General features: G+C 38.0%; 1 protein-coding gene across 1 annotated transcript in view; it reads right to left on the reverse strand.

Annotated features, from left to right (window-relative positions):
- The window catches only part of OTOGL (otogelin like), a 98222-nt gene that overhangs the window by 74799 nt on the left and 1357 nt on the right, over positions 1-22066 (reverse strand). The window contains exons 3-16 of the mRNA XM_063394994.1: positions 20894-21098; positions 18871-18928; positions 17133-17231; positions 16405-16559; positions 13661-13782; positions 12293-12498; positions 9610-9737; positions 8869-8975; positions 6555-6661; positions 5742-5867; positions 4927-5035; positions 4644-4690; positions 3138-3283; positions 1446-1569 (exon numbers count right to left, since the gene is read on the reverse strand). Coding sequence (XP_063251064.1) covers positions 1446-1569; positions 3138-3283; positions 4644-4690; positions 4927-5035; positions 5742-5867; positions 6555-6661; positions 8869-8975; positions 9610-9737; positions 12293-12498; positions 13661-13782; positions 16405-16559; positions 17133-17231; positions 18871-18928; positions 20894-21098 — 1739 coding nt within the window. The remainder of the gene's footprint in view (positions 1-1445; positions 1570-3137; positions 3284-4643; positions 4691-4926; positions 5036-5741; positions 5868-6554; positions 6662-8868; positions 8976-9609; positions 9738-12292; positions 12499-13660; positions 13783-16404; positions 16560-17132; positions 17232-18870; positions 18929-20893; positions 21099-22066) is intronic.

The raw sequence follows: 22066 nt of genomic DNA on the forward strand, positions 1-22066 counted from the left end.
ACAGTAAAAAACCTCACACCTTTCTGTACCTGTGAGTTATCTAGAAATCATGCTTGCATCCCTCTTTGTTTTTTGGTTTTATTTTTTTAAAATTTATTTTAGCAGAAAGCAGTGCAACTGCAAGCCTCTGGCAATGAGAAAGCAAGACAAGAAACCACTTGTTTCTTAAACTACAGAGATATTATAAAAGTAAGTAACAGAGGTCTGTAAAGTGTGATGAATCTTTAGATAGAAGGTTGTCTCTTACCACTATTGACATGACATTAGTATAGCTCCTTCCTCGGCCTGTATGTGAACTGAGCCCCTGTCAAATTCCCAGCTTTCCTTCCCAGCAAATCCATTATGTGAGGAAAAGGAAATTTCACAGTCACAGCATTCATTTGCTATACATTGTTGGGCTACTTGCAGCTGAAGGCCTAAAGTAAATCTACCCTCATAAGCAGCCTCTACACATGGACATGCACACAGACTCAGGTGCATAAACTGAGAGAGGAAGATAAAACCCTTAAAGATGTCCTATGGGGATCGAATTTATTAGATACACACCTTTATCAAGAATGTGGCAACAAAATATTTTTCATGGATTGTATTTGTTGCAGACTGTGGAAAGAGTGAATAGGGACTAATTCAAAAGAAATAAAATTAAGTTTCCAATCAAATTATGAAGCAGAACTGTCAACATGGAGTGTAACTGAGCTATGAAGCTCATTGCCATAGGAAGCTGTAAATGCCAAAAGTAGTACTGTGACTGGACAAATTCGATGAATAAAAGATGTAACTGCAATCACCAGCACAGGACTCCCTAAACTTTGTTTTGCTGAAGACTGGATAAGAATTTTACTGTCCCTTTACTCTTTTAGAAAAAAACTAAAATTCCAGTAATTGGACTGGAATTCCACTGGAGTGGAATTTAATGGGTCACTGTAAATTCCAAAATTTAGCAATATCATTTCTGCTTTCAGTACTTAATTTTATAACATGCTTTTAAGGCTGGTTTATTTTACTATCCTTTCCAAAAATGTGAAGTAACCTGTCTGAAATCACAATATAAGTCTGCAGTGAAATCAATATAGATCCCATGAAGCACATGGATTCTATTCCATTCTATTTAGTCTAAAAAGCTTTAAACAAGCTAGACCTTAGCATCAAGGTCTCTTCACTTCCTTTCTTTTTCTTACCGCTCTCCCCCTAAACACAAACAAAATGAGTGGAATTTCTAGGTACTCTGCAAGATAAGAGATGCAAAGAAATGAGGGCATGATGAAGAACTGTTTCACAGACGATAAATTTCTATAATTATTACTAACTTTCTAAGAAGTAACTGTATGGTTTTATAAGCTATGTTTAAAGAAATTCCTTTTTCATAGACTGATATTATTTAAAAGTTTTGGAGCAAATAAGAGACAGAATGTGAACTCTGGTAATATCCTCCATGCTCTTCTTACCATTGAGGTTAAAAACCTGGTTAGGAACAGTTTGGATTTGACCATGTCTTGTGAGAGTTACTTGTTTCCTCACATCATCTTCAAGAACTAGTGTTATAGACTCAATGCAGGCGTGGTCAAAGTTCTAAGTAGAAACAAGTTTCACCATCAGAAACAGGCAATGACATTAATATTACCATGGAAAAGGGAACCAAACAAACAGGGGAGAAAAATATAGAAAGGAAATGTCAGAACTGTCATCAGGTAAATCAGTTAAAAAAGCATTAGACAAAGCATTAAACAAAGCACTCAAAACTGTGCGTACACCATAATAAAACAATGCTTATGCATATTTTCCATATGCTAGAATGCATTATAGCTGTTATGGCAGTCTTATAGTAAGTGGACAGAGCTCCCCAGATACTGATACTGGGTTCAAAATTCCATATTTGCACGGCCACCCTGGGCACTGCTCATTGATAAGTTAACCATTAATAGAGCAAGAGTCGGACCCCACCTAAATCAAGTTGCTGCAACCAGACCACAAATGCAGCAATGCAGGAAAAAGAAACTTTAGCACACATGAAGGTGTTCTCACCTTGAAATGTAGTGATGATCTCTGATTACAGACAAAAAGGACATAAATTCTCCTGTATTATATTACAATGATTTTTAAATATCTGATTATTGAAAAATTGTGACCTATAAACTATGTCATAAACATCATTTTAGTGTGCAATCCAGGCAGAATTTATGAACCTAAATACAGACAAAAGCCAACACATAATTAGCTGAAACCAAGCACCTTATGCTTCCCAGGGACCCCTCTGTTTTTGTCCTGAAACTTTTGAAGGTACCTAGAGTTGTACAAAGGGTTATTACCAGTGGCAACCTTGTTTCTCAGTGGCTGCCTAACCAACCATTGCGTGCTTGAGGCTGCCCAAAATGCAGAAACAGCTGTCTCAACAGCTATGCAGGAGAAGGAGGTGCTTACAAGAAAGGCAGACAGGCACCAGCTCATAATCAAGCTTTTGAAAGGATACATGAGAGACAGTCCCAGAGTAGGGTGTTGCTCCCTGCTGAGGTGTTCAGACATCTCTGTCCTCAGCATATGGTCAGCTGTGAGTCACAGTCTCAAAGCCCCTTTTCCTAAGAGGCTAATAGCATCATTAAATCCACTCTCACAGGTAAGTACTCTTTATAAGTACCTTTATTCCTAAAGTCTGTTGTTGAATGTCTGCCAAAATATTTTCAAACATGTGTCGTGCTTAGTCTCATAGATGGTTTTTCAAAAGGCATTGTTCCAACAAATTAAATATAATATATCAAATAGAAGTTTAAAGCTAAAAAATCTTGCCTAAATAGTGATGTATTAAACCTACATTGCTGCCAACAGCAGCTTTTCCAACACCTGACATCTGTTGGTACTAAAACTAAAGGTGCTTATACAACTTTAATGTGCATAAATGAATAACTCTTTAGACTTGGTCCCTCTAAAGTTGCAATAGCTTTTACAAAAGGCAATATAAGATGTAGCAACGCAATTACAAACAATTACACAACACAAACACTGACAAAAAAAACCCTGTAAGATGGTTTCCGTTTATATTTTCTATTTAACATAACCAAGCAGTTTACAGTAGAACTTATAGAAGATTGCTTGAAATATGGATGGACCTGATTGCTTCAATATTTTTTAAAAATGTGGCTTACCTGTCCACAAGGTGCTTTTTGTAAAGTGATTGTGAATTTGTTTTTTCCAGTGCCTTTTACCAAAATGTACTGGCAAATGCCAAGAAAGGTAAAATGACGTCCATCAAATGTGGTGAAATGAGAGCTGCCTGTGATGGAGCACTCAGCTTGAGAGAAAAAGTAGAAAGAATGTTCACTTGCATAAGAACATATCATTATTCTGCTAATTACATAAGAGAGAGAAAAAAAAGAAACTTTCTCCTGATTTCTAGGCTAACTTTCTCCTGAATTTCTCGGGCTAACTTTAATCTATCTAATAATAATGCACTTAGAACTAAATTATGCTAGAAGCATCTATTTCCAACAGATACCATCTAATAAAGAACACATCCATGTGCAGCATCTTTTGGTTCTAACTGCGTGAGATGCCTATGGCTAAAATACAAAAGACTTTTCTCGTTATTACAATTCAGAAGTATCCTAGAATCTTTTTTTTTCTTTATTTTCCATGACTCAGTATGAAAGAGGACAAGCCTCTTTCTCCATCCTGCTAGATATTATGGAACTGCTTTTTACCACAGTATGAACGGGATGCAGGTGTCATCAGTACACACATTTTTGGGTTTTTTCCAGTTCAAATCAGGAATGCACTGCTGAAGCAAGTCTCCGGCTCATCCCCACTTACTGCACTTTCATTCACACCATGGGATAGCATCAGAGCACATGAACTAGATCCATTTTAGCTGCAGGAGGTGCACTGTGGGAGCACATCTAACCTGTTCCCTCTACTAACAGAAATGCTAGGACCAGGCTAAAGTAGTCATAATGAACCTCCCGTGTGCACACACCACACACACATGACACAGAGAGTGGTTCTCAATGGCAACTGTTTTACATTACAGATCCACTCTGTCGTGACTTGCTTAGCAACTGTTGAGCCTTATTACCTCATTCATAGAGGGCTCCTTAATTTGTAAAAAAAACTCTTTCACGAGCTTCCTAATATAATCTTGTCTGAGGTACAGAACTATGAAGAGAGTTTCACCACCCACCTGCTGCATGTTCCTCTGTGTAACTCATTAAACATGCTATCTTTAAATATAAGGATCATTATTCAAACACAAACTGCTATTATTACAAGAGAGAAAATCCAGCCCACAGCATCAGAATTATGGTTTTCTTATTATTTACAATAAAGTTGCACCTATAAGTGAGGAGATCCTTATACCTGGCCTAGGAACTGCACAGGCAGTAAAAATACACCAGCTGTGGCAAATTACACTGAGCATAAACCAGAGATAGAAAACAAGAGGTAGACGTAGCACACCAAGGTAGGGGGTCAAGTGAAAAAAGGCAGCATGAGTATGATCATTCCTGCCGCCCCACAGCTACTGTCAATATCCACCTGCTTAATCTTTCTTCCTAAATAGGCAGCCAAAAGCCTTGGATCATATATGGTTCTGTTGTGTTCAGAAAAGTTTATAATTTTTGTTATGAAGTGAGAAAAGAGTAATGAAACACAAATACCTGGACAATCATGATCAGTGCAGTTCCAAATGCCACCAACACAAATACTGAAAAGAAAAATCACAAAACGGAGAAATAATGTTCTGATCTTTAGCAAAATAAGTAGCTTTGAGTTAATTAATATTGAATTCACACAGAATAGCCTGTATATTTTAATGATACACAGGCCTCAGACTATAAAACATAGACTGTAACTATTATTTAAAATGTAAGTGAGACTATGATGTTAAACTAACTATGGACAGTAGTCTTAGAGAGATGAAACAAACAGGCTTTCACATACCAGTTGCTACATTCTTGTTCAATTTTTGAGCCTACAGGGAAAGCAGTTCCATGATAAATACAAGGACAATTCGACAAAGAGATACAAGTTCCATTTTCCATAATGAGACCTATTGGGAAAGAAGTTAATAAGTAAGATATAGAACAAATTAACAAACCTCGCATCACTGCTCTTCCCCCATCTGACTCAAACAATCCAATCTGCCAGAAGGTGATGTCATCAGTCTTAAACAAGGACCAGCAAAAACAGCTGCTCAGTAAGTGCAGAGGGCTCAGAGCTCAGCTCCCTAACAAGAAGTTATCATTCTGAATCGTTGCTTTATGAAAAATGTCTGCCTTAAGCATGTAAAACTGTACAGACTCAAACCCAAAAAGATTCTGAAATCTCATTATCTTTAAGTCCATCTAGAACTAGGATAGTTCATAGTCCAGTCCATAATTTTTGTCCAGTACAGGTCTCAGAAACTTTGGTTTCTTGTACAAAGCATGACACATTCTGTTTCAGCAAAATTTCTACAGATTTTTGAATAATTCAAATAAAGTAGATTTAATCTGTGCAATATCTTATTGCAGGAAACACTAATAATGGCTCCAGATTTTAACTGATATTGCATGCTGAGACATCTTTGTATTCTAGATAAATGTTAATCACACAATAAAGGGCAGAATCACACTGACAATAACAACAGCTAGGGCAGAATTTACAATATTCATAATTTTCAAGCTTTAACTTTGACCACAGTCTATTTAGACATCATTATGATGTTGGATACTAGCTTTACACATATTTTTTGAAATAACATTGACAATATTTACCATCTGGACAGTAACAGCCATCTAAGCAGTGCAGATTGCTGCCAAGACAATCTTTTTCAAACGTACAGGTTGGTGGACAACAACTGATACAGTCACGGTGAACAAAGGTGTCTTCACACTTCTCAGCTGAAAAAAAAACAATGGTATATTAAACATTACTGCAATTTCTCTTTCCAAGCTAGAAAATCTATTTCTGTCAAATAAACACCATGCAGCTCTTCTGGTATAGATAGGTAATCAGACCAAGTAAAATTGATGTTTTGGAGAAGTTTTAATTGATGAACTATGGTGAACCTCTTGTCAATACTTCAGTCTTTCTTTAGCAAATCCTTATATCATCTCTCAAAAATAAGTTATAGCTTCTGTGACAGGGAAATGTGATCATATCTCAGCTAGTTCTAAGCCTTCTGCATGAGAGTGAGCTGCAATTGATGGGTGGTAGTGATAATAAGAAGGAGCTGGATTAACTACGTTAATTCTGTTATAGGGCCAGTAGACACTGGGACAAAAAGCAACAACAGATATCCACAGATGTTTGCTCTTTGTCCTAGAATATGATCAGCACACATGATGCTTCAAGAAATCCAAAGAAACATGAATTTTGTATGAAGCTAAATCATAGCACAGTGGAATTAAAATATTCCTCTAGCAAGTCATTGAGTTCATTGTTTGCCAGCAAGAGTGAAACTGGCTGATCAGCTTGAGTATCAGGTTTGCATTCTACAAGGAAAAATGTTGTCAAGATGGACTATTTGAACTGAATACATGGGCTATCTCAAAAGTCATGTAGTATGCTTTATTAAAGAGTCTTACTACAGGCAGGAAAGTCATCTCTCCAGTCCCGCACCGGGGACCCAGCGTGAGAGCATGCTCTAGCGTACTCTGTCACTGCCCTGCAGTATGTTTCATCATCATCCACTCTGAAATGATAAAATAAGAGAATAGTCAAGGAACACAAATCCCATCTAAAAATTTCTGCCATGTGACATGGCACAGGATATTTCACCCATAGTTGACACCACTCGGTCATAACAGCACACGGGAAAAATATAAAAAGGAATGAGCTTTACTGAATACACCATTGTGATTTTTATCATTTGATCTCACAAAAAGTTATTTCATTTTAATATTACAACAATGAATATAACCACTTATCTATTATTTTTAAAAAGAGCTGCTTCAAGTGAAAGAGAAACAGAACCTTTTCTTGAAGACAACAAGCAATTCAATAGTCTCAAGATCCCCATCTCAGGCCTCTCCCACCTGCATGATGTAGAAACTCTGACCTACACTGATAAAAGATGTTCTGGTTCAAGTGAGAACTTCAAGTCTCCAATTGTCTTGAACTTAGATGAGAAGAACCTTATTAGTGGACTCCTGACCTTGTACTGGAGTTCTCAGAGCCAGAAGTACTATCCACTGAATACTGTGGACAGGCTCAGGGATTTAGAGCACAGCCTTGGGCAAAGACAAGATTTCTGCCTTAGTCCATACGGAAGAAGCTGTACAGTGCATTTTTACCAGAATCAAGTAAAAATTCATTCATTAATGTTTAGGCAAGTTCCAAGTTTATTCAGATATAAGTCACATACAGTGAAACACCACCAAACTTTGGTTACTGTGAAAGTCAAACAACTCACAACATTTACTGTGGAAGTTTTGATGCCAAAATAAACTAGTCATAAAGTATCATTTCTATTATAAGCATGTCTATGACAGATCAACTGAGTTTGCCTCTCAGCACACAGGATCATGCTTCCAAAATTAATCGTCTTAAGAATATGTTATATTGTGTTTGTATTCTGCTTTCAGCACATCTATTATCAAATCAAACGCCACTATACTCTTTGTTACAGTGATCAGAGTCTCTCCACCTCTCCTTATCTAATCCAATTAAATGGGTCTTAATAGAAAGAATAGTTGGTCTATACTATGGCCACACAAAAAACCCTCATAAACTGACAGTAAGCCACAAGAAGAGAGGTCTCTTTTAGAAACAAAATAAGCCTAAATTAATGAAGTTCTGAAACACAGGAACTTCAAATTTTTTTAACATTCACAAAACTCACATCAGTGCGTATCAGATTGTTCACAAAAAATCCAACCCTCCTCCTTAACACCACAGCACTGATTCAATATCCTATTTGAAAAAAATGGTTTTCATTATTCTTCAAAAGTGGAATTCCTGAGTTACACAGAGACCATCACAGAGGAAACTCATCTCTTTTCTGAGCAACATTAATGTTTGCCTACAAACACAAATTCTTCTGTTTGACTCTATGGTAAATTCATCAAAAATTGAACTAACAAGTTGTAATGGATTATACTGAGTGATCCTTGTGTTTAGTCTTGTCATTCTTTCTGTGGTTTTTTGATTAAACTGGTGATACTCAGAATAATATACTCTGGAAAAAATCCTCCTATTTGTGGCAATTACTGTGTCATTTAAAAACCTTACTAAAAAGAAAGTAGTACATTGCCCAATTATCTCCCCAATTACTGGAGTAGAAATTTAACTTCAATGACAAGAACTAATCAGGAGTCTGGAAAGCTAAGGGAAGAAAACAGTTTGACTACAATGCCAGCAGCTGAAGGGGTGTGACTGCCACCAAAGCAAATGAGTTGAATTTCTTTTGACAGCTCTGAATTTAAGTAAATGGCACCATTTTGTAAAAATTCTACTAATTTGAATGATAGTCGTTATTTGTAAAAAAACAGCCCAGCTGTGTCTGAAAAATGGCCCAGCTCCTCCAGTACTGTTGAGATTTTTTCCTAGTATCATTTCTATATAGTTCTGTTTCAGGGCCTCCAGATACAAGTTTCATGGGTTTTTGTGATTAGCAACTCATCTTTTGTCATGAGTGATTCTCCATGAATTTACCTTCCACTTATTTGTCTAATGTTTCCTTGAATCTATGTAAGCCCTTAGCAATCAAAATATCCCTTGTCAGGCTGGTTCTGTGCCTTTTGTTCCCACACAAATCACCCCCTGAGAAACCTTGTCTCTTTCACTTTGAACTTGGTTCTTCCCAACTTCCCTCAATGTTCTTTCATTCTGGTCCCACACAAAAGACTCAGCATTCATTTCATGTGTCAAGATTAAATACACAAGAATTCCAGTACTTACCTGCAAAGATCATTCATACAGCTTGAAATATAAGAATACGGATCTATACTTTCATGACAGCTGAGAAAAGGAAACTGTAGGAATATTTGGCACTTGAAGAATATGTCCTGTGCATTCAGGAGAATCAGTAAATGGAAGTTAGCCAATACATTCTGAACAGGCATCATTCTCTTTAGCTTTGTTTCCCTAGTCTAAGGTCCTTTCTATCCCATTAAAATTTGAGCATTGTGCTGCCTCAATTTACTACTATATCTCTTTCATTATTCTTCCTCAAATTTGTCCTCTGTACCTAGGCTTGCTTGACTACATGCTAGTCCTAAACCACCTGGGATGAAAAAGGGTAAAATGACAAAGAAAAGCATTTTATGTCAACACAGTAGCTGACCTGCAACTATTTCTGCAGTATTTCACAATCGCTAAAATAATGAGGTGCAAGATGCCAGAACTGGAAACTGAACACAAGTTTAATGCAGTAATGAAGAGCTCTGCCAACAGACTGGTGCCACTTGGCACATCTAATCTAAGCCTTTGTACTTTTAAGCTAAACGTGTGAAGAACTTCAGGCACTCCCTAGCAACAGCCCTAATCTGAATCTTTCTCAAAGCCTCAATGCATTTAAGGCTTTTTCAGCATTGTGTATATTGTTAGATTCTTGTACCATCAGTAGGCAGTGAAGATTAAGAAAATATATGTATACATGTGCATGTATCTATGTATATACATACAATATAATTAATTTACCTCAGTGGATTCTGCATTGGCTGAGCAAGGACTGGAAAAATCTGAGGCAGTAGGGACACAAGTTATATCATCTGAGGCTTGCACAGCCCAGCTATTTGCAAATTCAGCAATGTCTTCTGTATATTCCCCTACAAAACATTGGGAGAACAACACTAAAAAAATTGTCAACACAAACACATAAGACTGCTTTGTAAATTTTAGTCATTTTTTCAATGTGTTCATTACCTCAATTACAGACGATTTCAGAGTACAAGTCATAAAGAAAAGTAATACCATTCTTTTTTTAATTTCAGGTAGTATTTTAAACTACATTTAAATAAAAAATATTAAAAAAATATGTGACAAAGTGTTGGCCTGGGTTTTTTTAAGTGCAACCACTGATAATTTCATAACAAATATACAAATATTGACAAGTGTAAGGCATTGAATACTTAAGCAAAACTACATTTCTTTCAAGTATTTTAAGTCTTTCATCATATTTCACAACGGTCAGTTAGTGCTATTATCTCCCTCCTTTTCTCTTATTGCAGAAAAGCCCTACAACACACACTCATGAGATGCCCAGCTCTCCTCACAGCATGAGCAAGGGAGAATTAATGAACTAGATGCACAACTGGAAGTCATGGCAACAGGCCTAGATACACAAACATACAAGAAGGTTGGAAGTAAAAAAACAGACACAAAATTCCCATAGACTTGCAGCAAGAACTAAATACTGCATTTTCTCTACGTTCTTAGTTAGGTTAAAAAGAGTATATTGCCTCCTCTATGAAGAACCTGACAGTAATTGTCCATGCTACAGTTACCCATATCTACACAGGGCTAGGAACAAGATATTGAAACTAAATCAGCTAGAGGGTTGGGGTTTTTCACAGAGCTGTACTATAGAAAACTTAATCTAACTTCTAGCACACGAGATATAAAATTGGACACAGCAATGTGGAAAGCCACAAAGCACACTAATGAGATATATATACTTGGATGTCCACAAATAAATTACTGTAAGATCCTAACCATCAGTCTGTTTTACTTAAGAGTAAGAGAGACTTAAAATATTTCTTCCTCTCTGACAGAGTTGTTCTTTATGCAGAAAACCCTTCCCAAACATAAAAGACTGGGGTTTGATCCAGAGGTGAACCTGTTGATATAACTCTGCTTCTACAAAAACATTAGAAATACTTTATCACATTTTGACATGGCTTGAAAAAAACTTCTAATTGTTTAAAAAATACCACAAAATAAAATCATTGTCATTGAAACAGTCCTATACACAGATATAGTCTTGCATATTAAAGCAATACAAAGATGGCATTAAAGGTGAAGATAAGGAAACAGAAAATTAATTTGCTTTTAAACTGTACTTTGAAATGGAATGTTAATATGCCTCTCAGCAGCTTATTTATTTAAGCATTACAAATAATCAGCATTTAGACTCTGGAAGACTCAGGATAGATGTAAGAGCTACATCTCTTTATACTACTCAGGGAAGTAGTTTAGCTGGGAGAGAGAAAGCATTATATCAAATGATTGATAAGATTTAGAAATTCTTAGAAAAATGTTGCAGCTTGGAAGGGATCTGAGTTAGCAATGCATTCTTGTGAAGATCTCAGAACTTCACGCTTTGTATTTGCAGAGTCAAGGCACCATTTATACAACTGATTCATTTGCCTCTCACTTGTACACTGCAATAAAGCTATCATTTCTCATAAAGAAAAATGCTAGATGAAATGATCACATTGAAAAAATTTAGCTCTGAAAATGAAGACAGGTGTGAGCTGGAAATCTTTTATAACAGATAATACGTCTAAAGATACTGAAATTACTGAATTTTAGAGATCACATGAATTCATTATTTCCTCCACACATTATTTTTCTCTATTATTACACATCAGCAGACTAAAGTGGTTATTAAACATACTGTACTCTGGTGTGCAGAAGTTACTGTACAAGACTTACTGCTCTCATGGCAGAAAAGGTACAAAAAATTTATACTCAGGCAGATTTTGAAATAGCCTGTAAAGATAGGTACAGTAAGCATTCTTTCCCTAAGGAAGTTTTAAAGCTCCTTTACCAACCATAAAAAACAGGGGAAAAAGTTACTGGGTTTTGGGTTGGTTTTTTTCCTCACATTAGTTGCAAGTAGGACAAAAGTCCTCCTGGAGTATTCCCTACCCAGGCTACAGAATATAAATTTAAAAACTCATCTCTGGCTCAGTCACAGTACAAAGCAGCTCCTCATCCTAGAGGGTAGTCAGAGGCCCATAGTCCATCATACCAACAGGGGAACCCCCAGAAAAGAGCTTGGAAATTTATTTATTTCAACTAGGATTTTTATGGTGCTGCTATAAAAAAATGACTTGAGATGGTGCTCTCCCCTCCATCTTTAAACACAGAGAAAACTGTAAACATTTGTTTATGTATTTATCATTTGAACGCATTTTCATCAGCTAGGATAAACATACCCCAAGTTCTTTGCTGAACAAGAGGCTTAAACTTTCTTGAACTAGGACCTTTTCCCTTTGCATCTTTAATGACGAAGAGAAGTAAAAGTAGAGCAGATATACTATTTTATTGAAATAACTGAAACAAGACTGCCTTTTTACAGCATTATATTTATACAGCATTGTATTTAAAGTGAACATGGAAACTGTTCTCACAAAGTAAGGGTAAGCTATTTACTTACTATTTTGAAGTATCAGGTCATCATATTTATTGCCATTAAAATTTCCACAAAGGCCACAAGGTTTTCCCTTATGATCTTCTGTTATTTTAATATAAATACCAGAGTTTCCATCCCAAGCAAGAGAAAAACCAAAGGTAGTCTTCACCAGAATATAATCAGCCAGTCTCTCAATGAAAGCATTTCCAACTGTCTGAGGCAATATTAATCTGGAAAAATATAGTCTGTATCAAAGATCTCAGATGAGATTAGATTCATGCTAGAAAAATACCACGTAAAACATCACTTTCCAACTAAACAAACACTTTTTCTTGGGTGTACACAGTCACTCCATTCAATTCTCCATCATGTTTTACCATCTTATGTTGGCTTCTCTATATCAACCACCAAAACCGAGTGCTTTCTGTTGCATACACCTCTCAGCTGTACCAATTATAGGCTTGAAAGAATAACGCATCTTTACTTTCAAAGCTTGGCACACCGCATTGAGGAATACTTGAGTTCATGAGCGTGCTCCATTGGGCAAGGAGCTATATGGTGCTGTGACCAGCAGCAGCCCTTCTGGGCACTGGGTCATCGCTGGGTTAGACATCTGCAAATGGAGGAACTTGCAGTACAGAAAACACCACCGACAAAAAAGTTGTAACTCTTCCTCCTTTGGTGAAAGACCACTGGACAGTAATAAACACAGATCGAATCCTAGTCTGCCAAAGTTGCTTCTGTTGGGTTGGACAGTATCACTGCAGCTACCATTCTCAGATACTAAAGGCATTACAAAGGGCATGGATAAAGCACCTGAACAACTTTCTTAAAATTTCTGTACTTTATCAACCAGTAAAATATATATCTGAGAGTCTTGGCTGCATCTTTTTACTTACAAAAAGAAAGGTAAATTTGGAGGTTTAATGTACCTCACAGATATTCTGTGGAGGTTTTGCCCCAAAGAGGCTAAAGATCTGTGTTTTAACCAATTCAGACTCATCTAGATGAAGATTATGTCTTACATTAGCTATAGCTACCAAGAATAAATAATGATTGCTTGCTCAAAACGCTATCAGGATGCAGCAGAGATTAGCTGGGACTGCCTGACACAGAGTTTGTAAAAAGAAGGAATGAAGAATTGTTAGGTTACAGCTGAGAACCTGAACACAGTAAATGCAGGGAGTGCATTCTATCCTCACTCAGATATTACACCAGTACTGTTACAGCTGCTCACACTAGAGCATTATCAGCCCCAATGCAGAACAGCAAGGAATCAATAAAGGTACAGATCAAATTAATTTATCTGGATTGTGTATGAAGCATCAGTTTCCCAAACTCCACATTATCTTTTTGCAATAAAATATTAAAACTCACCATTAGAACACTTACCTCACTCCATTTCTTCTTACTTCATGTCCTGAAATCATTATTTCTTCTTGGTTTGAAAAAAATAAGCTGATGGACCTATGACAAGTATATACGGAACCATAACAGTGAGGACTGTTATGAACCTTTGAGGGAAAAAATAGGCACACAATAAGAATAAATGCTTGTCCTCAATAATTTTGCACCATTTTTATTAAATTCATGTATGATATTTAACATTTTTATGCTCTTGGTACTCAAAGAGCTTTACAAATAAGCACCTAGACTATTACAGAGTCACAAAGACATGCAAAACTCGAAGTCCACGCTACACAATATTACTGAGAAATACAGAGACTGTTTAATAGTGCAATAGCATCACACGCCAGGGGTCTAAATACTGGATGAGGGAGTCAGGTATTTTACACAGACAAACTTCAAAGACACTGTAGTGAGCTTGCTTATAGAGGCCAAAGTAGGAGATTGTTACATGCACTGAAGAGACACCCCTATTTCTCTGTTTCTAGAAATCTGATCTATAAAACAGGATTACAAAGCAATACAGAACCTCAGTGCCAGCTGAGGCTGGTACTAGCTGAACTACAGCATGCCCTCCTGAACCACTCAGGATTTATTGAGATTTTGAAGTACTCCCACAGATTACGTCAGGCATCTAAGTCACATGGATCTGTTAAAATCCATTTTGCACTGACTTTCCAGCCCTGTTAATGAAGAAGGGTAGACTTTTGTGAAGTGTGCTTCTCTCCACTATACATACACAACATAATGAGCCAGGGGATTGGTTTATTCACGTATTGACTTATCTTGCTTGACTACAGTACTTTTAGGACTTGAAAACTGTGGGTTTGTGCTTGAGCAAAACTTACACAGTCTTCATTAACCTCAGTGGGAATGACCCACTCAAACCTGTAGGATGTCCCACAGTGCTTCAAAAGCCTATGAGCTCATTTTAAACACCACTGAAGAGAGAGGGGAATGGGTTTTGAATCTCAGATGCGTATCATTACCCAGATTAAAATATAGACAGAGTTTAGATAGCTCAAATATGTCTTATGTTAGTGTCTGTCATCATTCTCTGAGAAGGATGGGAATTTCATTATAAGTTTACTTGACAGTGATGTGAAGCTAAATAAACTTGTAATTGGGAACATTTTACCAACACAGTGATGGAGGCTGTAAATGTAACTGTTTTGAAGAAAATATCTGTGAGTAAACACATAGAGTGCTCATGAATACTTGAATTAATCTTCCTTGATTGACACTAAATCTGGAAGTAAAAACCAGTTACTGTTTCTTTGCGTGAAATAAACTAGACCGGGGAAAGCATTAGGAGTTTTTACATGTATAAAGATAATAATAATTAAAGACTACATAAAAGTTATTAGTCCTGGCAGATGGCTTCTGTCTAAACCTGTCCCAAGACAGAAACACAATAAAGGAAAATCAAAATAATTCTTATGTGTTCTTCTCCTCTTGAGGGGTGGATTATTAAAGCCAGAAAGACCATAATGCTAGGATTTGGCAACGTTTTTGTCTCTCCATTGCCCAGTCTGTCTACAGTCTCACATTACTTATGACTTTGCTGAGTAAACATTTTCAGTTTTTAGTAAAACATGACATTTGTTACAGCAATTGAATAGAACCTTCTCTCTTTCCAGAGCCACTGGAATCCACTGGCATATTGATTCCAGATTTTAATGTACTCTTGGACTTTGCTACAGCACTTTCTGAAAACCTTTAAGAGGTCACAGCTTCATATAGAAACCAAATAACTAAAATGAAATTGTGAAAGGCAGGGGTAACAGTGTCTCTGTAACCTGAATAGGTAGAAATGGCAGTTTTAAATGGCAGATTTCTCTTCACTAAGTGTTGTTATCTGAGGGAAGAAGAGGTCATCTGTTTATTTGTGAAAAACAGTCCTCAGAGCAGAAATCAGCATCTAGATCTGCCCCATGCCTACGACCACAAGAAGGACCCATCTTGTCCTTCTTCCCTGGCCAATGAGCACCAAATCCCAACAACTGTGAATAAGGTAATATAATGATCTAGTATTCTCTCCCCACTGTAACCACTAGCCTGACAAATAGACCATATGTCTTCAAAGAGGGTATAGGTCTGAACTCTCCCTGACCCACAGTCATTAACCATGGATACTCAGCAATCTGAAGAAATTACTAAAAAGAGTGCCTTCCATGCATAGGTCAAGATAAAAGCTTTTGAGCTGTTAATCTTCTCTGCATGACACAGAGGTTCCAAAATTAGAATGCAAATCCCTAGAGGGGACAAGATGGGGAGCAAATCCCATTGGTTGGGGTGGCAGATCCCCATAGCGTGCCAAGAGCTAGCACATTTGTGTTCCTCACTATTAGGCAAGTGATAGCTGTTTGCACTTTACTCAGCAACTCAATATTTTTTAACAACCTTCCTGAAGGCTGAAGTTTATTGACATTTCTGGGGTCTAGTTTAAGACCCATTTTTGCTTCCAGAAGGGAGAGAGCAGAAATCCCATTAAGGATTGGAAGAGAAAGAAATACTATACCGATTCTTTTGATTATAATTTCATCAGTATTTTGAGTTACTGCACATAGATTTAGGCTTTTCCAAAAGTTTTCCACAATTCCACAGTTTTATATTTGCATAACTAATGCCCAGTTTGGTACATTTATTGTCTCTCTACTTATTTTATTTACTTATTTACTTTTATATTTACTTACATACTCATTTCTAGTGTATGTTTACATACTTACCCAAACAGTGTACTGGGGTTCCATAGTACTGCAGTCTTTTGCAAATATATAGGAGCAATTTCCTGGGAAGTAATAGTAGATGCCATCAAACGTTTCAAAGTTATACTGTCCCCATGATTTGCAAATCCCATCTCGGTCCTTACCGGTGTTAGGTACTAGAGAGAACACACTGAGTTTACAAGAAGCATGGTCATCAAAAATTAACAAGTATAAAAAATAAATTTATGTCTTTGACTTTAAATAAAGTCAGAACTCTTTTTTTAATCTTAAGTCTGCAGATTTAGCCATGTGCAATCATCATTAAGTTTTTTATTTGCATCAGTGGAGACATTTTAATTACAAGTAGAGGCAAGGGATTTAGATCCTGGAAGATAATTCTTGTTGATCCCTACATACAGTAGATTCCAGAAATTAGTATATTTAAATAGTGGGTAATTTGATTTGCAATAAGCCACTGCTTGTTAAAAGAAATGTAGTGGGTTTTTGGTACCATTCTGTTATGGTGTCTATATATCATTACAGCCCAAGCACTAAAATGTAGGCATTTCTGATGTTGCTTTCTATATGTCCCTAATGCATATAATTTTAATCCTCCTAGCTACTGGCCCAATGAGAGTCCTGCTACAGAATAATCACAAATATGCTGGTAATAGTAATTTTTTTTCAAAATCTGTATCCTAAATCTCCCTGAAAGCTGACACTAAATTACTTTGGCCCAAAGAACTTACCAATTTGGCACCTGCTTCCTTGAGCCTGAAATAACTGACAGTCACAGTCACCTGCCTCTGTGCAGGTTGCTCCATTAAGGCACTCCTGAGGACATGAACCTGTAAGCAAGCATTCCAACCTTTTAGTAGATACAGTATTTTGCAAACAGGCTGAGAGATCCCAGTTAGATCTTTTTATTGTTAAATCATGAGCCACTATACTAGCTGAGAAAATTAATCAACAACTATCTCCATTTTTTACCATAGGCTTCATTTTATACTTTGTGTTCCTTCGTTGAAAGAGAAGTAAGGTTCTCGTTTGGTTTGAGATTTATAAACTAACAAAGGAGCAAAAGGTCAACCTCCTCCAAGCAAACAAAAGGTCAAGTTCCCATGTAAAGAAATCAAATCCAGTCCTGCCGATCTCAAAATATACAGGACACAAATCCTTCTAATTCACTAAATTCAGCATAATTTATGCATATATTCAGCTTCTCCCTCCTCAGCGTTACTGCAAAGGCTACATTCAGCTTATGAACAGGCCAGAATATATATTTTAGAGAGTCAAAAACAGTCCTAAACAACCTTCCCCAAATGCTAAAAAAAGTCAGCTGAAAGGTTATTTCTGCTTCAGTGGTGACTGGAGTCAGAGACTTTAGATTCCATGGGAATGGCTTGGTTTATGTTATAATTAGTAATTTTTTCCAAAAGCAGTTACGTTAAAAGGTTTTATAGTCTGTTTGAAAGCTAAGAGCCCCTTGTGATCTACTAATCATCCACTGAGGTGGCTCTAAATCATCATTCCCCAAAAGTGGAGAAGAAAGCTAGTCTCAAAGCAAAACTCTACTGGTTTTTGCAGATAGTTGCTTGCCTTCTTGAAGCAGGATTAAAACTCTACATATATACAAAAGCTTCCAATGTGGATAACAGAGATTTAAGAAGCATTGCAAAAGGCAGGAAGTAAATGAAATAAACAGCCCCTTCCACTCTCCATGAGGCACTGCAAAGCTGCTAGTGACATTAAATGGGAAAAAAATGGGACCTTTACAGTAAAGGTACACAGAAGCTACCAGTGGTTAGGAATATCATCCATCATTGTGAAAATTCCTTTCCATGCTTAGCTTTGAATTTTTTCCATTTAAGAACCGCTTTCCAAATATACATAGATCCTCTGAAAATACCAGCAAAGCAAAAACTATTGTTCCTGTAACAGCACTAATAAGGAAATCTTGCTGTTTTTAGAATTTTGAGTTGTAAAATTGCAATATTCATTTACATAGGAAAATGTAAAAGAAGGTACCTGCCCAGGCATTTTCCAAGAAGGATACCAAAATTCCAACTGAAGGCCTGCTTTACATTTTTGTCCAATGCTTAAATCCCTACAGTAGCAGCTTCATGCTCATTGCCTGAGTACTCCTTTCCCTTTGCACAACCAGTTATAAGCCTCTCTGACATCCTTTGACAAGGACACAAAAAAGTGGCAGAAATGATAAATCGTAATAGAACTAAACTTAAAAAAAAATTTCTCAAAAGATTGGCTTCATTAGCTGTCCAGGTCTGGTTGTAGGGCCTTTTTTTGAAGGTACAATTTTAACAGGTTTTTTTTCTATATTTAACATGGATAAAATGAGAAAATGAGACAGGACAGAGTTTTGTAGGGACACAAAGAAGACAGCTTCCACAGCCCATCGTAATACAGGGGAGGAAGGCAGCATTTTCAGGGCTCTCTCCTCCTGCAGGTGAGGACCACAGCACTGACCTCCTGGTGGACTCCGAATCAGGGCCCCATGATGGTGCAACCGAGAGGAAGCCTGAACCTGTCAGAGAAAGATAAAAACAAAATCAGGGTGTTTGTAGTTTACCAAGTAATTGATAAAAGCCTAAGGCCTTGCACTCAAACACTGGGTTGGGATTTTTAATACAAAAGAGTAATTTGCACCTCAGCAAGTGCATGGCACAGTCATGGGTGCTGCTGGGAGGATTGGCAGCCTGGGAAGGAGAAGCACAGTGGCTTTTGAGGAGATTGGGAAAAGGTACAGCTGTTATGTGAACTCACTACTGGCTTCTCAGCCATGCCCTCTAGTCCCAGTGAATAACCAAAGTTCCATACGGGAAGTTTTGCATTTACATTTGGAAGGAAAAGGAAGGGGAGAGAGTGCAATCTGTCTTTTCATTTCAATCAAATACCCATAGTTGAAAAGCTCCCTCCTACTGCTTCCCCTCCCCTCACTCATGCTTTGTTCTGCACCCCGAACATCCCACTATGGCCAGTCTACCTGCGATGGATTTTGTGTTCTCCTTGACATCCTTCAGAATTGCATTTTGGTTCATCCCAGACAAAAGAGAAAGCAGATCTGCCTGAACTGCTTCCTGTTTAGGAACAGGGAGCCTCACACTATGAGGAAGCCCTGCATCTAGCCCAGAACTCTGATACTGCAGCTTGTCACATCATATTTTCCCTTCCAAGAACTGATCCCATTCCATACTGAAAGTACTCTGGAGCTTTCACCCCCACTAGTCTGACTGGAAAGTTTACCAGGATGAAGTGCTGAATACTTAAATATTTCCCACTTACATTTATTCATGGTCAATTCAAATCCCTTCCTTTATAAACCTGGTCCTTTTTGCTTAATAGCTCTTCCTCCCTCTGTTTTTTATTTATTTCTTATCTGATGTTCTATGAAAAAACAGTTAGCTTTTTGCAGTCCCCCACAGACTTAAGTGCCAGCCCTCAGCTGCACAACTAAGTGAGGAAATTATTTTAGTCTTTGCTTGTAAGCTAATTTCTTTCTTCCCTCCTGACTCCACTCATTCTCCACATCTCGAGTTTGAACTGATGGATCTCAAAGTTAAAAACACTGTGCAAGGAACATTTTAGGGTTAGTCTTGCCAATGGCTCTTACAGTGACATAGAAACTTCCCTTTTTCAAATGCAAATGTGTTGTGGGATGCTTCCAAGTAGTACAATCTGTTTCAAAACAAACTGAAATAGATTTCATTGAATCACCACCTGGAAGGCCCCCTGCACCAAAATTATTCCTGGTGCCCATGGTCCATTGCTAGCTGCAGAGGGTCCCTTCCCTCCCTGCACCACAAGACCCATTTCCATTTTTCCTGATAGCGACTCTAAGCCACCTGCCTCAGAAAAGCTGCTTTTGGCCTTCGCGTCATTTCGCAGAGCGTCCTTAGTGCAACAGCACTTCCCTGCTGAAGCCCCTCCAAAAACACCTCCAGTCCTGCTTCTCTCACAGGCTTGATTATCTCAGAGCAGTGTTTCACATCAGCTGCCTTCTGACTCGGCAGCAGCACACAGATCTCAAAGGGTCTTGGAGAAAATCACCCCTGGTTCAGCTGCAGGCTCCCTGAAACCCCCTGAGGCGGGACCGCCTCTGGCTTCCTGCCTACGCCCTTCAAAGGGGTTATAACCCTTGGATGGGCTCCATAGCCCAAGTGTGTACAAGTGGAGGAACAAGATTCCTCCATTTGGGATTGAATTTCAGCACAACATTGCTGGGATGCAGCACTGAGGCAGCGTGGGGTGATGAGAACCAGGGCTGGGCCGGAGCCGCCAGGGCACCACGTCCGGGAGGAAGCCCTGCCAGTGGCGCCGCCATTGTGCTTCTCACAAACACAAACAGCTTTCCAGGTTCTGTTCACCCCCACAAAAGACAGAGGTGCCCCGGGTTTATTTCCCATGGTGTGTGTCACTCGGCTCGGCAGGGTAGGTCGCCCACTGGGTGCTTTGCTGAGGGAGAACAAAGGCATTAGGCCACCGCTCAGGCGGGGTGAGCAGGTGCGGAGTAGCTGCTCCTCCTCGCTGTCCTCCTGTTACCGCAGCCCATCTCCCCACAAAGGGTCATTTGTAAGGATGGCAAAGGCCCAGAGCAGAAAAGGGAGGAGGGTTTCCCCACCCTCCTGCTTTTGGAGGTATAACCTACCTCAGCTGTTACAAGATCTCTTTTCTGTCGAGTTGCACTAGACTCATTTCTGGAAGAAAACAAAAAGGATCTTGTATTATCAAAGGTCCCTGGAGCAACCTGAATAAGCAAGTCCCCAGAGAGAAGTGTTTCTCTCTGATTACCATCACTTTATCAAAGAGGTCTTTCTTGGGTTAACATTTAAAAAGGTGATTTTTTTTTTTTTTTGACAGCGTCTCATTTTACAGAGTTGGGCGGCACTCCAATCTCTGCTTGGACAGGGAGGTACCTGGAGCTTTGGGGAGACATAAATAGGCAAAACAGACTTACACAACAGGATACAAAATTGTAAACCAGCTTCGTATTTACTTCATGCTGCATGTCAGTGGCTACAAGTTCCCCAGAGTGTTGCTTGAATGTATTCTGATGGTACTTTTGATATCAAGAGATGACTCTCGTGCTGGAGCTGACTTTAATTTGTGATTAAGTTTAGAAACAAGGACATCAAACTATAAAACACAGTTCTATCAACACTCCAATATGGCATATTATTTGACATGCTTGTGTGTCTGCTAAATGTATTAGAAGTCATAAGACACACAAAGCTACATCGAACTTGATGCTTCCATTGAAATCGATGGCATAGATCCCATTTAATTCAATGGGATCAGGAACATTGCCTAGTTTGGGTTTTGTTTGGATTTCAGCTTCTATGTGAAAATTTGTATTGAAAATGTTTATTTTAAGGCTGTATAGCACTTACTTCTCTGTGCTTCAAATAGCAACTAGGATTTTATAATGCAGTTAAAACTGTAGATGGATACTCATTTAATGTATTTTTCCAGTCATGAAATCATGATCTCATGCTGTTTTCATTCCATTATTTCTCTAAGCTTTCTCGAGACCATAGAAGTATCATTTTTCATAAGGACTTCCATTTTTCAAGCAGAGGACCCATGCCTATTGCATAAATACTTGGAAAAGACTTGTAAACATTCTGAAAGTGTGTTCTACATCCAACCTACATGTAGATGACAT

Source organism: Prinia subflava, chromosome 4, assembly GCF_021018805.1.
Source record: "Prinia subflava isolate CZ2003 ecotype Zambia chromosome 4, Cam_Psub_1.2, whole genome shotgun sequence".
Lineage (NCBI taxonomy): Eukaryota > Metazoa > Chordata > Aves > Passeriformes > Cisticolidae > Prinia > Prinia subflava.